This window comes from Hyperolius riggenbachi, chromosome 3, assembly GCF_040937935.1.
Source record: "Hyperolius riggenbachi isolate aHypRig1 chromosome 3, aHypRig1.pri, whole genome shotgun sequence".
Classification (NCBI taxonomy): domain Eukaryota; kingdom Metazoa; phylum Chordata; class Amphibia; order Anura; family Hyperoliidae; genus Hyperolius; species Hyperolius riggenbachi.
In genome coordinates this window covers 17,841,692-17,858,963 of record NC_090648.1, presented here as the reverse complement: position 1 = coordinate 17,858,963, position 17,272 = coordinate 17,841,692, and the positions used below count along the sequence as shown (strand labels likewise).

Below are 17,272 nucleotides of genomic sequence, written 5' to 3'. Positions count from 1 at the left end.
TGAAGCTTGTTATCTCAACTGTGTGTCACTGTATTGTTTTTTTCCCTGTAGAGCACAGTTCAATACTTCACAAGCCTGTTCTGTAAAATCATTTAGAATGCTGAGTGGTGTATAAACTGCAAATATTAGAGAATGATGCAATGTTATAAAAAATATATATATAACTGAAAATAAAAATATGAGAATGTTTTCTTTGCCACTAATGTTCTAGTAATTGTCCGCACTACACAACCAATTCATTATATCATTTATTTATTTGGGGGGGCTTCAGTGTCTCTTTAACCCCCTTGCCGTTACAATTCTGGCGGCAAGGGGGCAGCGCAGCACTTTTTTTTAAAAATCAGGGCTCGCTACATGATAGCCGCTGACTAGCGGCATCCCCCTATCCACTCCGGCGATCAGAGTAAGCAGGGAATCCCGTTCAGAACGGGATTTCCTGCTGGGCTTCCCCGGTCGCCATGGCGACCGGGGCGGGATGACGTCACCGACGTCATGGACGTCGGGACGTCAGAGGGAAACCTGATCCACCCCTCAGCGCTGCCTGGCACTGATTGGCCAGGCTGCGCAAGGGGTCTGGAGGAGGGGGGCGGGTAGCGGCGAATCGGCGGCGAGCGGAAACTGCACGCAACTAGCAAAGTGCTAGCTGCGTGCAGTAAAAAAAAATTGAAAATCGGCCCAGCTGGGCCTGAGAAATCCTCCTATGCAGGTTACCCCGAGCTGAGCTCGGGATAACCGGCAAGGAGGTTAAGCCACTAGCAAGCAAGAAAATAATCAGAATAATTTTGACAGTACTTTTTTGCCTCTTTTTTGGTACTTTTTCAGTTGCAGAGTGCTGAAAAGATATTTTAAACAGAAGATGAAAAATCCCCTAGGAGAAAATTTAAATTGGATCGGATTCAAAGTGTCTTGGAGGTCTGTGTCCATCTGCATGGTGGGTTGACCTTTGAAGTTGAACGCCTACAGAAGAGGGAATAAAGAGGGCTTTGGGTGTGGCAAGTATATTGCTTGGCTTATGTATATACAGATTAAAAAATATGAATTTGGGCTTGGGTATACATTTTTTATGCAACACTTTTATTGTAGTTATTTTGGAAAAGTTTTGGTGTTGGAATACATTAATGTGTGGTGTGATAATAACTTTACAATTGGTCTCCAGTATTTTGTATGATGTTATGTACCTTAGCAATATTACACCTTGACCCATACTTACTAAATCATCTCCTGCTCAACAAGATAAAAAGTCACCCAAAGAATAATAAATATATATTAAAAACAATACAATAAATAAAGGTTGAGTTGGCGTACCCCATTGAAGACAAATTAATATATAAATGAACTTTGTTAGCACTGGCAACGCGTTCCGTAGGTCTCTGTCCACCTTCTCAGGCCAAATCAAGTGCCTAAAATCACTTAATTATTTTAGGCACTTGAGTTGGCCTAAGGAAGTGGGCAGGGACCTACGAAACATCTCATAGACAATATAAAAGATAACAGTCTGGTTCACCCCTGATATATCAAAAGATTAAGGTACTGTGATAAAAAGCGGAAAAGCCGCCGCATGTTATGACAGTAAGGCGGCTGATTCCGCGACTGATGCGGCGGTTTGTCCGCGTCAGCATGCATCTGGGTTATGTGGAACTAATGGTGCACATTGGAAGAATGGTGTGGGGGCCGCCGCATGTTCTGACGGTAAGGCGGCGGGTTCCGCGTCCAGTGCGGCGGTTTCCCCGCAGCAAAATGCGCCTGGCTTGTCTGGACCTAGTAGTGCACACAGATGGAGAGCTACGCGCGCGCGCGCTGCAAGACAAGCTCTTTATACCAATAGGAGGAAGATCAGCTGATCAGGGTGGTCAGCTGATTCCTGCTCAGCCAGTGATTGGTTGATGGGAGCTGGGCGGCGCTGTGGGGCGCTTTACTATATATATATATCTCCTGCTGTTCAGTTGCTGGTTGTCTGGCGTTGCTAATGCTTATGTGTTAGCACTCAGACCTTAGTCAGATCTTTCAGTGTGGTGGAACCAGGAGGACCTGGGAATCTACACTTAGCCAGTTACTGTATATTATCTGTGTTATTCTCTAGCATAGTTCCAGGGTGTTGAGATCACGGCCATCACACCCCAGACTAGGAATACTGTATATCATCTGTGTTATTCTCTAGCATAGTTCCAGGGTGTTGAGATCACGGCCCTCACACCCCAGACTAGGAATACTGTATATCATCTGTGTTATTCTCTAGCATAGCTCCAGGGTGTTGAGATCACGGACCTCACACCCCAGACTAGGCCTTGTTCTGATATCTGTTATGACCTGTAGCTTTCCTGACTATTCTTCTGATCTCTGATTTGGTACCTTGCATTTCTGATACACTGTTGCCGACCCGGCCTGTCTGACCTTCTGGCTGTCACCCCCCCTCAGGGTGTCCAGCCTTCCCGCAGGGGTCCCCTGCTCTACAGAGGGGACACTGCTTCTTATCAGTCAGGGACTCCCTCTCCAGGTGTCCTTGACTGCAGTAGAGTCTTCTCTACTTATTGGACCACCTGCTACCCCGGTGGTCCAAAGGTTACTGTTGCACCAAAACACTTACACACTCAGGTGTCCAGAGGTTAGACATATTTGATTATTGACGATTCTGCAGATCCTCAATAATCAGGTATATCTGTATTCTTGGGGATACTGCAGATCGCCAAGAATCAGATTCTCTCTCTGGTTGCTGACACCTATCGTTACAGAACGCCAGACCAAAACAATATGGACGCACTTAGCACTCGTCTGGACACACTCACCACCTCGGTGGAAAATCTCATCAGAGTGATGGACGGTCAGCAGACCCAGATCTCTGCCTTATCTGGGTCACTACAAGTCCTACAGACGACTGTTAATTCAGTGCGATCCCCTCCAGTCACAGACTTGAGAATGTCTGTACCTGAAAAGTTTTCTGGCCATAGATCTGACTTTCAGAATTTTAAGAATCGTGTGATATCATATTTTGAATTGAGGCCTAATCTGTCAGGGACAGAGGCAAAGAGAATTACCTTTACTCTCAGGGGATGCTCAAACCTGGGCATATAATTTACCAACAGGGCATGAAGCACTTAGGTCAGTTGAAGAATTCTTCAACTCCATGGCCATAATTTATGATGACCCAGACATTGCGTCTACCTCTGAGCGGAAAAAACCTAAAAACCTTGCGTCAAGGCAAGGATCCTGTGGAGGTCTATGCGGCTGAGTTCAGGAAGTGGTCAGTGTCGGCTAGGTGGGGGGCTTTTGCACTACTAGATTGTTTTTTATCGGGGTTATCAGATGCAGTTTCTGGACTGATGTTGGGATACCCTGAACCTAAAACACTTGAGGAAGCAATCTCTCTGGCAGTACGTGTGGATCGTCGGTTACGATACCAAAAGCAAACCCGTGGTAAAGACAGGGTTAGATATGTCTCTTATGCCACTTCTCCACCTGCCTCACCGCCACCTGAGCCAATGCAAATTGGTCACTCCAAATTAACTCGTTCAGAGAGGAATCGTAGGAAAACTGAGCAGCTTTGTCTATACTGTGCAGAAAAGGGTCATATAGTGCGGAATTGTCCCAAGAGGTCGGGAAACGCTGCCACCTAGGTGTAGTCAGAGGTAATACCCTGGGCGCGCAGACTTTACCTCTACATAATGATCGTCTGTTACTCCCTTGTTCGGTCACATGGGAGGGTCAGACTGCTTCTACGGAGTTTGCAAAGAAATTAGGTATACCCATGCTTCCCTTGAATCAACCAAGCTTGGTCACTCCGGTAGATGACTCTCCTCTGCAGAGTAAACACCCCTTGTCCCGGACTCCTAATGTGCATCTCAAGGTGGGGGTCTTACATGGGGAGAGTCTGCAATTTCTGGTCTTGCATATGGCAACCTCTACCGTCATTCTTGGCATGCCCTGGTTACAAATCCACTCACCTCAGATAGACTGGGTTACGGGTCAGCTAACGAGCTGGTCGTTCCACTGTGATCATCATTGTTTAGCGAAAGTAACCCTGGGTAAAACCAACGTTCAGGTTGAAGGTGTACCAAGACAATACGCAGAATTTGCTGATGTCTTTTGCCCAAAGTCAGCAGACAAACTTCCCCCTTCATTGTGCCTTTGATTGTCCTATTGATCTGAGATCTGGTTGTATGCCGCCCAGAGGTCATCTTTATAACCTATCTGGGCTGGAGAAACTAGCTATGCAGGAATACATCAGGGAAAACTTGGTGAAAGGGTTCATACGTCCCTCTCGGTCACCAGCAGGGGCAGGGGTTTTTTTTGTGAAGAAAAAAGATGGAGGTCTCCGCCCCTGTATTGATTACAGAGGACTGAATAAGATCACTGTGAAAAATCGCTACCCTTTACCATTGATTGATGATTTATTCACACAGGTGACCAACGCCAAGATTTCTAAGCTAGATCTCAGGGGTGCATACAATCTGGTTCGCATCAGAGATGGTGACGAATGGAAGACGGCCTTTAACACACCCGATGGGCATTACGAATACCTGGTGATGCCCTTTGGGTTGTGCAATGCACCAGCCGTCTTCCAGGAGATAATTAATGAGGTGTTCAGGGAAGTGTTGGGGAAGTTTGTTCTGGTTTACTTGGACGATATACTAATCTTTTCGTCCAACCTCTCGGAACATTGCAAGCATGTCAGATGGGTATTAGAGAGGTTACGACAGAATCAGCTGTATGCCAAACTAGAGAAATGCCTCTTTGAGGTAGAGTTGAAGAGAAATCGAGAGCCCAATATGGTGTAGTATGTCAAAATTGATTGGATAAATGAAACAGTGAGATGGTAATACTCACAAACACGGGTTACCACCTAGGTAACCACTCATTAGGCAGGTGAGGAGATTAGACCTGTCCTCACTCAGGATTAAGAAGTCGCTCTCTGTAGATAGGAAGAAAGGGGGTAGATCACCCCTCCACCTGGGGTGGACTCAATTATATTGGTAGGTGAACAGAGGCGCCAGAAGGATAAAAGTACATACAATTTTTAAAAAATTGCTGGGAGGAAGTGGTGGACTCGCCTCCGTTAAAGCAGACACCAAGGACTGTAAATATATAGATATACACATTTATTGAAAATACCCCAAAGATGCAACGCGTTTCGCGGGCACAGCCCACTTCTTCAGGCAATAAGCAGGGGATAAACAACTGTAAACAAAAGACAGAGGCATAGCTATAAATGTTGCCATAAAAAAATACAAATGGATTATTATTTAGTGTAATAAGAATAGTATTTCAAACATAGTGTTTAGTGATATGTTATAGTAGGGGGGTGATTGCAAGGAATGGGTCGGTGTAAACTACATAATGTGTATAGGGGAATGGACTAGATAACAGTGGTAAAAGGTAGTTAGTAAATAAGATTAAGTTGGTATCAAATTGACCGCTTTAGGTATATTTCAGTAGAAGGTAGGGAATGGAATAAGTTGTAGCTGGCAAGAGAGAAAAAAAAGGCATGTGTAGTGGTTAAAAATAAAGATAAAGACTTAGCAGCAATTCAGTTATAGCAAGCAGAGCACCTCTGTACTGTTGTGAGGTCACTTGCTGCTTTAAATGTGTTAATGCTGGCAGCTCTGGCCTATCCAGAAGCTGCTCCAGTGTGGGTGGGTGGAGTCAGTGGCCATGGTGACAGAGAGTCCTCCAATCAGCTGCTGCCAGCTGTAAGGAGTAGATTGGTGTGCATGTGGTCTTACATAATATGCATGCTTTCTCTGCATGCACAGGGCGGTGTTGTCAGTGGGTGGAGTCAGTGGCCATGGTGACAGAGAATCCTCCAATCAGCTGCTGCCAGCTTTAAGGAGTAGATTGGTGTGCATGTGGTCTTACATAACATGCATGCTTTCTCTGCATGCACAGGGCAGTGTTTAGAAAGGGAACATGGAGCACAGTGGTGTGTTTGCTGCCATCTAGTGGTTCAAAAGAACAAGTACAGTGAAAAGACTTCAAATGTCATTATACATGCTGAAAGATAATGAAGATAAAAGCATGAACAATGTCCGACTTTTTACAATTGGTAAATAAAATAGTGTATACTTCTGAAATTAATAAAAAAAATAATAAAATAATAATAATAATAAGATATATATATATATAGCAAAGAAATGAACAGCGCTACTTAAAAACAGATGAATGCTTACCTGCAAAAAAGTGCAGACCCCACTCATGGGATACAAATACACAATGAGCACACATACAACCTGTCTACCACTTGGAGGATGTTAGTTTCCACTAACACCTTGCATGCAATTTGTTAGGTACTCGTCCCTCCCACTGTCGAAGAAGTCTTTCCTCCATGGGAGGGGACCTAACACTAACTAAATCCTACCTATGCATATGCATAGCCTGGGCGCGCTACCAGTAAAATTAAGAATTGCGCAGAAAAAGTGGGATCAGCGCATCACCAGGCCGCCTCTGAATGGCCTCAGCTCAGAGATGCGCTGAGCCCCCCCAGAGACTACAAACGCACCTTGAACCCAAACAGAGGCTCTGCATATACACCAAAGAAAAACTAACAAGTGGGAGCAGCTGACCAGAATTAAATCAAACATAGCAAAGAAATGAACAGCGCTACTTAAAAACAGATGAATGCTTACCTGCAAAAAAGTGCAGACCCCACTCATGGGATACAAATACACAATGAGCACACATACAACCTGTCTACCACTTGGAGGATGTTAGTTTCCACTAACACCTTGCATGCAATTTGTTAGGTACTCGTCCCTCCCACTGTCGAAGAAGTCTTTCCTCCATGGGAGGGGACCTAACACTAACTAAATCCTACCTATGCATATGCATAGCCTGGGCGCGCTACCAGTAAAATTAAGAATTGCGCAGAAAAAGTCTGGTGATGCGCTGATCCCACTTTTTCTGCGCAATTCTTAATTTTACTGGTAGCGCGCCCAGGCTATGCATATGCATAGGTAGGATTTAGTTAGTGTTAGGTCCCCTCCCATGGAGGAAAGACTTCTTCGACAGTGGGAGGGACGAGTACCTAACAAATTGCATGCAAGGTGTTAGTGGAAACTAACATCCTCCAAGTGGTAGACAGGTTGTATGTGTGCTCATTGTGTATTTGTATCCCATGAGTGGGGTCTGCACTTTTTTGCAGGTAAGCATTCATCTGTTTTTAAGTAGCGCTGTTCATTTCTTTGCTATGTTTGATTTAATTCTGGTCAGCTGCTCCCACTTGTTAGTTTTTCTTTGGTGTATATGCAGAGCCTCTGTTTGGGTTCAAGGTGCGTTTGTAGTCTCTGGGGGGGCTCAGCGCATCTCTGAGCTGAGGCCATTCAGAGGCGGCCTGGTGATGCGCTGATCCCACTTTTTCTGCGCAAGATATATATATAAAAAATATAATAAAGATTATAAAAAAAAATAAAAATTTATAATAAAAAATAATGTGAATATGACATGAAGATATAAGCATAAAATCGAAGAACACATAAAAAACATAAAAACAATTGTAATATATCCAAAATATGAGGAGGTCATTGGCAAAAATTGTCCAGGCCTGGTAATATATAGTGTATAATCCCGTCTACGGTTTTGATATCGTAGACGAATGTTTGCAGCTGTAATAATTATCATTGTATTAGAAGGATGATAATAATAGTCATAATGAAGATAATAATAAACATCAGTAATAGAAGATACGATATATATAAAAAGAAGAAAAAAAAAGAATATTTTTTTTTGGGGGGGGGGGGGGGGGGAGGATAAAAGAGAGCGACCAAGATAAAAGCAAAACTTTTGACAGGGATGGTTAGTGGATTTTTTCTATAACTTCGTTAAGGCCCTCCGGGGATAGGGTTCTTAATGTCTGTATCCAGAACATTTCGTGTTTTTTGAGGAGATCAAATGCATTTGGTTTTTTTGTATCCGCTGAGTCAATCAGTGTAATATTGAATAGCAGTGGATTGCTGTTGTGATGGGTGCTGAAGTGACGTGACACACTGTGAAGGGGAAATTGTTTAATGATATTTCTTTTATGTTGTCCGATTCTGCTGCGTACTAATTGGGTGGTTCTCCCCACATACTGGAGCAGGAGATGAGATAGATGACATATTTGGAGTCGTAAGTAAACCGTTTTTTCAAAGGGAAATTGCAGTTGGTACTGGTAGAAGAGAATGATACACTAGTGTTGATTAGTGTTGGGCGAACAGTGTTCGCCACTGTTCGGGTTCTGCAGAACATCACCCTGTTCGGGTGATGTTCGAGTTCGGCCGAACACCTGATGGTGTTCGGCCAAACCGTTCGGCCACATGGCCGAACTAAGAGCGCATGGCCGAACGTTCCCCGAACATTCGGCTAGCGCTGTGATTGGCCGAACGGGTCACGTGGTTCGGACCCGAACGCGCTTTGATTGGCCGAACTGTCACGTGGTTCGGGTAAATAAATATCCGAACCACGTCATATCTCCGCCATTTGTCTGTGGGTTTAGCTTTGGGTGGGCAGGCAGGGTAGTTCGCGCTCCAGCCACGCTAGCCAGGGTCCCCCCAGTCATTGTGTGTCGCTGCTGGGAACAGTAGTACACCGCTCGCTCAGCCACACTATATAGCATTGTGTTTACTGCCACTCTGTGTGCCCCGCTCAGCCACACTATATAGCATTGTGTTTACTGCCACTCTGTGTCTGCTGGGAACAGTAGTACACTGCTCGCTCAGCCACACTATATAGCATTGTGTTTACTGCCACTCTGTGTCTGCTGGGAACAGTAGTACACTGCTCGCTCAGCCACACTATATAGCATTGTGTTTACTGCCACTCTGTGTACCTCGCTCAGCCACACTATATAACATTGTATTTACTGCCACCTCTCATCTTTATTACATTTATGACTGCATGGCGGCAAAAAGCATTGCTATATCCGCACGCTATTTGTCCTCATGCAAGGCCTGGGATGTTGTGTCTCAAAAAGCGTGGCCTTCTCCTCCTGCACCTCCTCCTGTTCCATCACGTGTGCTGCTGCTGGGTTAACGTTTCCGGTCCCTGTTTATGGAACCTCTTATCTTTATTACATTTATGACTGCATGGCGGCAAAAAGCATGCTATCCGCACGCTTCTTGTCCTCATGCAAGGCCTGGGTTGCGTCTCAAAAAGCGTAGCCTTCTCCTCCTGCGCCTCCTCCTGTTCCATCATGTGTGCTGCTGCTGCTGCTGCTGGGTTAGCGTTTCCGGTCCCTGTTTATTGAACCTCTCATCTGTATTACATTTATGACTGCATGGCGGCAAAAAGCATTGCTATATCCGCACGCTATTTGTCCTCATGCAAGGCCTGGGATGTTGTGTCTCAAAAAGCGTGGCCTTCTCCTCCTGCGCCTCCTCCTGTTCCATCACGTGTTCTGCTGCTGGTGCTGAGTTAGCATTACCGGTCCCTTTTCCTGGAACCTCTTCTCTGTATTACATTTATGACTGCATGGCGACACAAAGCATGTTACCTGTGCAAAGAAACATGACATTTTCCACATTTAAAAGACAGTTTTTCCTTTGAAACTTTACAATCAATTTTCTCAAAAACTATAAGCTCTTTTTCAAATATTTTTTTTCCTCTTGTACCCACTTCCAAGGTGCACGTACCCTGCAAATTTGGGGTATGTAGCATGTAAGGAAGCTTTACAAAGCACGAAAGTTCGGGTCCCCATTGACTTCCATTATGTTCGGAGTTCGGCGCGAACACCCGAACATCGCGGCGATGTTCGGCGAACATTCGCGAACCCGAAAATCTAGGTGTTCGCCCAACACTAGTGTTGATGAATTGGCAGGCTGTGCAGCGGGTCTTGTTAAATGGAAAGCAGCCTGGTTTGAGTGGTTCTGAATGAGTGGGCAGGGGCTGTGTGGGCGGACGCAGTTTACTGGGTGCAAGAATGTTGCGGAGATTGGGAGCTCTCCTATATGTGATGGATGGTGCTTTGGGTAATAGCGGTCTTAAGAAGGGGTCCTGCATCAGGATCTCCCATCTGTTGGTTAGAATGTCATGAATGTGCGAATGCTGGGCATTGTATTGTGATGAACCTTGGAGGGCCTGTGTTGTTAGTTAGTTTTGCATCAGTACTCGGGGGGTTGGGGCTTTCTAAACACTGCCCTGTGCATGCAGAGAAAGCATGCATGTTATGTAAGACCACATGCACACCAATCTACTCCTTACAGCTGGCAGCAGCTAATTGGAGGACTCTCTGTCCCCATGGCCACTGACTCCACCCACTGACAACAACACCCTGTGCATGCAGAGAAAGCATGCATGTTATGTAAGACCGCATGCACACCAATCTACTCCTTAAAGCTGGCAGCAGCTGATTGGAGGATTCTCTGTCACCATGGCCACTGACTCCACCCACTGACAACACCGCCCTGTGCATGCAGAGAAAGCATGCATATTATGTAAGACCACATGCACACCAATCTACTCCTTACAGCTGGCAGCAGCTGATTGGAGGACTCTCTGTCACCATGGCCACTGACTCCACCCACCCACACTGGAGCAGCTTCTGGATAGGCCAGAGCTGCCAGCATTAACACATTTAAAGCAGCAAGTGACCTCACAACAGTACAAAGGTGCTCTGCTTGCTATAACTGAATTGCTGCTAAGTCTTTATCTTTATTTTTAACCACTACACATGCTTTTTTTTTTCTCTCTTGCCAGCTACAACTTATTCCATTCCCTACCTTCTACTGAAATATACCTAAAGCGGTCAATTTGATACCAACTTAATCTTATTTACTAACTACCTTTTACCACTGTTATCTAGTCCATTCCCCTATACACATTATGTACTTTACACCGACCCATTCCTTGCAATCACCCCCCTACTATAACATATCACTAAACACTATGTTTGAAATACTATTCTTATTACACTAAATAATAATCCATTTGTATTTTTTTATGGCAACATTTATAGCTATGCCTCTGTCTTTTGTTTACAGTTGTTTATCCCCTGCTTATTGCCTGAAGAAGTGGGCTGTGCCCGCGAAACGCGTTGCATCTTTGGGGTATTTTCAATAAATGTGTATATCCATATATTTACAGTCCTTGGTGTCTGCTTTAACGGAGGCGAGTCCACCACTTCCTCCCAGCAATTTTTTTAAAATGTTATGTACTTTTATCCTTCTGGCGCCTCTGTTCATCTACTCTTTGAGGTAGAGTCAGTAGTCTTTCTAGGTTACATCATCTCTACTTCTGGGCTTTCGGTGGACCTAGGGCAGGTTTCTGCTGGTCTGGACTGGCCTCAGCCCGTGGGGCTGAAGGCACTCCAGAGGTTCCTGGGGTTTGCCAATTACTACAGAAGATTTATTAAGGGGTACTCTACCATCATCTCTCCCCTCACCAGTCTCACCATGAAAGGGGCTGATACTCATCATTGGTCACCTGAGGCTCATATGGCCTTCTCGACTTTAAAGAAGCTGTTCTGTTCTGCCCCAATACTGAGGCATGTTGACGTCGCCTTTCCCTTCATTGTGGAGGTTGATGCCTCAGAGGTGGGGGTAGGAGCGGTATTGTCACAGAGGTCAGGATTGCAGGGCAAGCTGCATCCATGTGCTTACTTTTCTCGCAGATTTTCACCTGCCGAGAAAAATTATGACATCGGCAACCGGGAGCTCCTAGCCATTAAATTAGCTTTTGAGGAATGGAGACACTGGCTGGAGGGTGCAGAACATGTTATCACGGTTTACACAGACCACAAGAATTCGGAGTATATTCGAGGGGGCTAAGAGACTTAGCCCTCGCCAGGCCCGATGGTCCCTGTTTTTTGCTAGATTTAGATTTATAATCACGTATACTCCCAGAAGTAAGAATATCAAGGCCGATGCGCTCTCTAGGTGTTTTGAGCCCGAGTCAGTGCAGCCTGCTGATCCTGAGACTATCCTGCCTCCAAAGGTAGTCCTGGCAGCCACTGAGACTTGGAGAGATTGGTCAACCACTTTGAGTCTCTATCAACAGGATGTTCCAGAGGGGAAGCCAGAGGGGGTCATGTTTGTGCCATTGCCCTTTCGGTTACAAATTCTGCAGTTTTTTCACTATCACAAGAATGCCGGTCATCCTGGAGCCACCAGAACTCAGGATCTACTGGCTAGATGTGCCTGGTGGCCTAATTTAGTGTCTGATTGTAAGGAATTTGTAAGGGAGTGCATGATCTGTACGAGGAGTAAGCCCTCCCTTCAGGCCCCCGTGGGCACGTTACAGTCCTTGCCAGTCCCCAATGAACCTTGGACTCTATTTCCATGGATTTTGTGGGTGAACTCCCTCGGTCTGAAGGCAAGTCGGTCATTTGGGTGGTAGTAGATAGTTTCAGTAAGATGGCGCACTTTGTCCCTCTGAAAGGACTCCCCTCAGCCCAGGAATTGGCTGATCTCTTCATCCAGCACATCTTCCGGCTGCATGGCATTCCGGAAAATGTAGTGTCAGATCGGGGAGTGCAATTTGTTTCAAAATTTTGGAGGGCCTTTTGACATCAATTAGACATGGAACTCGCATTCTCATCAGGCTACCACCCTCAGACCAACAGCCAGACCGAGAGAGTTAACCAATCTCTGGAACAATTTCTCAGGTGCTATGTTGCTGATGCGCAAACTGATTGGGTAAAGTTTTTGCCGTTTGCAGAGTTTGTGCACAACAATCTGAACAGCTCTTCCTCTGGGTATTCCCCTTTTCAAGTGGTGTCAGGTAGATCACCAAAGTTTGCTCCTTTGCCAGTCTCATCAACTCCTTTTCCAGCTCTGGAGGACTGGCAGAGGGCCTTGAAAGAGATTTGGGGAATGGTTAAAAGGAACCTAGGGAAAGCTTTCCAAACCCAGAAGAAGCAGGCAGATAAACATCGGTCTGTAGAGTGGAGATTCTCCCCAGGAGATCTGGTGTGGGTATCCACTCGTCATTTGGCCTTGAAACAATTGTCACCCAAGCTAGGCCCTAAATTTATAGGACCATTTCCAGTGGCCAAGAAGATTAATAATGTCACATATGCTGTTGATCTCCCAGCCAGCATGAAAGGTGTGAGATCGTTCCATGTGTCCCTGTTGAAACCGCCTGGTGCAGAATTCCGTGCAATATCTGGTCCACTGGAAAGGATATGGCATAGAGGAGAGATCTTGGGTGCCAGATTGCCGCATGCATGCGGAGGATTTGAAGAAAGAGTTCCATGATTTACATCCTGGAAAGCCTGGTGGAAAGTGTCCAGAGTCCACTCCTCGGGGGGGGGGGGGGGGGGGGGGGGTACTGTGATGAATAGCGGAAAAGCCGCCGCATGTTATGACAGTAAGGCGGTTGATTCCGTGTCTGATGCGGCAGTTTGTCCGCGTCAGCATGCGTCTGGGTTATCTGGAACTAATGGTGCACATGGGAAGAAGGGCGTGGGGGCCGCCGCATGTTCTGACGGTAAGGCGGCGGATTCCGTGTCCAGTGCGGCGGTTTCCCCGTAGCAACATGCGCCTGGGTTGTCTGGACCTAGTAGTGCACACAGATGGAGAGCTACGCGCGCTGCAAGACAAGCTCTTTATACCAATAGGAGGAAGATCAGCTGATCAGGGCGGTCAGCTGATTCCTGCTCAGTCAGTGATTGGTTGATGGGAGCTGGGCGGCGCTGTGGGGCGCTTTACTATATACATCTCCTGCTGTTCAGTTGCTGGTTGTCTGGCATTGCAAATGCTTATGTGTTAGCACTCAGACCTTAGTCAGATCTTTCAGTGTGGTGGAACCAGGAGGACCTGGGAATCCACACTTAGCCAGTTTCTGTATATCATCTGTGTTATTCTCTAGCATAGTTCCAGGGTGTTGAGATCACGGGCGGCCCTCACACCCCAGACTAGGAATACAGTGTATCATCTGTGTGTATCTCTAGCATAGCTCCAGGGTGTTGAGATCATGGACCTTACACCTCAGACTAGGCCTTGTTCTGATATCTGTCATGACCTGTAGCTTTCCTGACTATTCTTCTGATCTCTGATTTGGTACCTTGCATTTCTGATACACTGTTGCCGACCCGGCCTGTCTGACCTTCTGGCTGTCACCCCCCCCCCTCAGGGTGTCCAGCCTTCCCGCAGGGGTCCCCTGCTCTACAGAGGGGACACTGCTTCTTATCAGTCAGGGACTCCCTCTCCAGGTGTCCTTGACTGCAGTAGAGTCTACTCTACTTATTGGACCACCTGCTACCCCGGTGGTCCAAAGATTACTGTTGCACCAAAACACTTACACACTCAGGTGTCTAGAGGTTAGACATATTGTAACATTTTTCAAAAGCACAAATAGAATGACGTTCAACACGCTCAAAATTTGTCATTGCACTCTACTCTATATTCACTTGTCTGTATATATGATCTCATGCCAATTACATGTATCTCATGCCAATTATCTGTTACTCATACAGAAAGACATTATGGATCTTGGAAATAGTACGCAAGTAACAATGTTTGAGTTATCTGAACTGACTGATGATGATACTATAAGCTTGTTTCTTTTCATTGTCTTTCTGCTTGTTTATTTGGTGACCATACTAGGAAACGTTGGCTTAATGATCATTGTACGTGTCGCACCCAACCTGCATACTCCAATGTACCTTTTCTTAAGTTACCTCGCTTTGGTGGACCTCCTCTACTCTTCAAGTGTAACTCCAAAAATGTTAACTGACCTCATCTCCCCAAAGAAAACCATAGCATTTTATGAGTGTGCCACCCAGGTTTTCTTCTTCGTTGCCTTCTCAGCAGCTGAGGTTCCTCTAATGTCGAGCATGTCGTATGACCGATATGTTGCTGTCTGCCACCCTCTCCATTATGTCTCCATCATGACTACAAGCAAAAGTTTGCTTTTAGCCAATCTGTCAATCTTTTCTGAATTCCTTATGTCTTTGGCACAAACCATCTGTGTTTTCAGCCTCCAGTACTGTGGATCCATTCTTATAAACAATTTCTATTGTGACGTCTCCCGGCTGATCCAGCTGTCCTGTTCTGAAACCATGCACTGCAACATGTTAATCGTGTTACTGATTGGAGCTTGTGGACTTTTCTCGTTGTTAATAATCTTGACTTCCTATACACTCATCTTTGTTACCATAATTCGGATTAAAACTTCAGGGGGTCGACAGAAATCATTCAGCACCTGCTCCTCCCATCTCATGTGTGTCACCATCTTGTATGTCACAGTGTTCTGTAATTTTTTGCATTCTCCTTCTGGCACCGTGGAGAAACAAGACAATGTGACTTCTGTCTTCTATGCAGTAGTGATCCCAATGTTGAATCCACTTATATACAGCCTGAAGAACCAGGAGGTGAAGAGGGCCATGATGAGGCTCTATACTACTAGACATGTTCAGATATAAAGCTGTAAATCCCAGGGTTTGTTCTCTTCCTCTTCTGCTGTAAAGGAAGAAGATAAAGTTCTTTTGACGGGGTTGATGTTGACCACTTTCACATGTGACAGTTGCAAAAGTGCAATTTTTTCAGTGCCATATAATAATTAAAAACCATCTACTAATCAGCTATGCAATTATTAACTGTTGTCTGTTATCCTTATGATTTCATTGTAAACAAGGGAATACTATGCGTAGCTTTACAGACCATCTATAGAATTTGTCCCATTCCTCCTTCAATTCACCTCTTCCGAACTATCACTACAAATATCCCTACATTCCTCAACCACCTCCCCTACTACATGGACTCCCCTGTGAGCTACAATGTTGACTTTTTGTTTAGAATTCTGTCCAGGACTCTGTTGTCTCCAGGAGGCCTGCTGCATCGTTCCGGTAGCCAGGCAACATGTAGTGACTTCTGGGAGAGCTGAGGCACATGTAGAAATAACCCATACAGTGCAGGTGAGGAGTCTGCCAGCCTCAGCGACTTGCAACTATAGATCACGAGGAGTCCTAATAGGGTAAGAGGTCCACCAAGACTCTCATTAAAAAGTCCAAACATGCATACATTCCATGAAGTACCTTGACGGCTATATATCCAATTTATTTTTATTTTGTTTAGTATTTTATTCAGAAAGTGTTATATCATCACTACTGAATGAAATAGTAGGAAGTTGGATATATATCCGCTAAGGAACGAATCCTGTATGGGAATTTATGCATGTTTGGAATAACCCATGCACTCATGTGAGGTGTTGCATTAATCATACAACAACAGGAAAGTAATATTGGGAGGGAATAAGCTCCTGAAAATAAGTTGTGGATAGTTTGATTTAAATAAAAGTAATATCATTTGCTTACCTTAAATGACGAAAACAACTTGTATGAGATAAAACAAACTTCATGTTAAGTGTTAAAAAAAACACATATTCTATGTCATGCAATGCTTTTTTAGGGTGCGACTTTTCTAAAGAGACTTCAAGAAGACCAAAGAACTCAAATAAGGATGGTCCTTCCTCACCTTTCTTCATTGGACCTATTACACCTACACACCTAACACCTGTTACCCTACTTGGTATAAACAACTACTACACTATACAGGGCTCCGGGAGGCATTGTGTCTGTTTCTTCTGGAAGGCTCTTTGGACTTCTCCAGATGTCTTCCTACTGTTCAGAAAGGTGTACTGTTTTTCTTCCTCATACATCTCCCATTTAAAAAGGGCTCACAAGTTCTCAATAGAATTTGGGTCAGATGAGAAAGGAGAGCCATGTCATTGTTCTGTCATCTTTCAATCCTTTACTGGCTAGCCACATAGTGGAGCACTTTTGATGCATGGGTTTGAACATTGTCCTGTATAAAGATCATGGTCTTCTTTAAAGATGCTGACTTTTCCTATATTATCACTTGAAGAAAAGCTCAGTGTAATTTGCCTTCTTAAAACAGAAGGTAGATGCAATAATTCTGCTTTAAAGGGAGGCTGAATTGAAAATAAAAATAAAAAAACAGATACTCACCTAAGGAGAGGGAAGGCTCTGGGTCCTATATATCCTTCTCGGTGTGCTCACGGTCCCCGCGTTCCCCCATAGGCTCTCCGTTAGCTGTCTCTGACCGATCAGTCAGAGACTGCTCTCTTCCACTTCTGGTAGGCTTCGGGAGTGTTCAGAAGCACTTGGGCTCGGCTCCATACTGCACACACATGAGCGCCCTCTCTCGTGCACTCGCGCATGCACAGTTCACAGCCGCCTGTCTTCAGGACCTCCTGAAGACTTCTAAAGCCTTCCCTGGTGGGAGATTTGAACCAGGGAGCCAGCGCTGGAACGCAGGGACCCTGAGGAGAACGGGAAGGCTCTATAGGACCCAGAGCATTCCCTCTCCTTAGGTGAGTATCTTTTTTTTTATTTTTACTTCAGATTCTG

The 17,272-nt window shown here is 45.2% G+C and overlaps 1 protein-coding gene across 1 annotated transcript; it reads left to right on the top strand.

Annotated features, from left to right (window-relative positions):
• The first annotated feature begins 14,386 nt into the window (after positions 1–14,386).
• Positions 14,387–15,325, top strand: LOC137561844 (olfactory receptor 5B12-like). Its single transcript, XM_068273200.1, has one exon. It carries the CDS (start codon positions 14,387–14,389, stop codon positions 15,323–15,325), a length of 939 nt encoding a protein of 312 aa, XP_068129301.1.
• Positions 15,326–17,272: the final 1,947 nt, after the last annotated feature.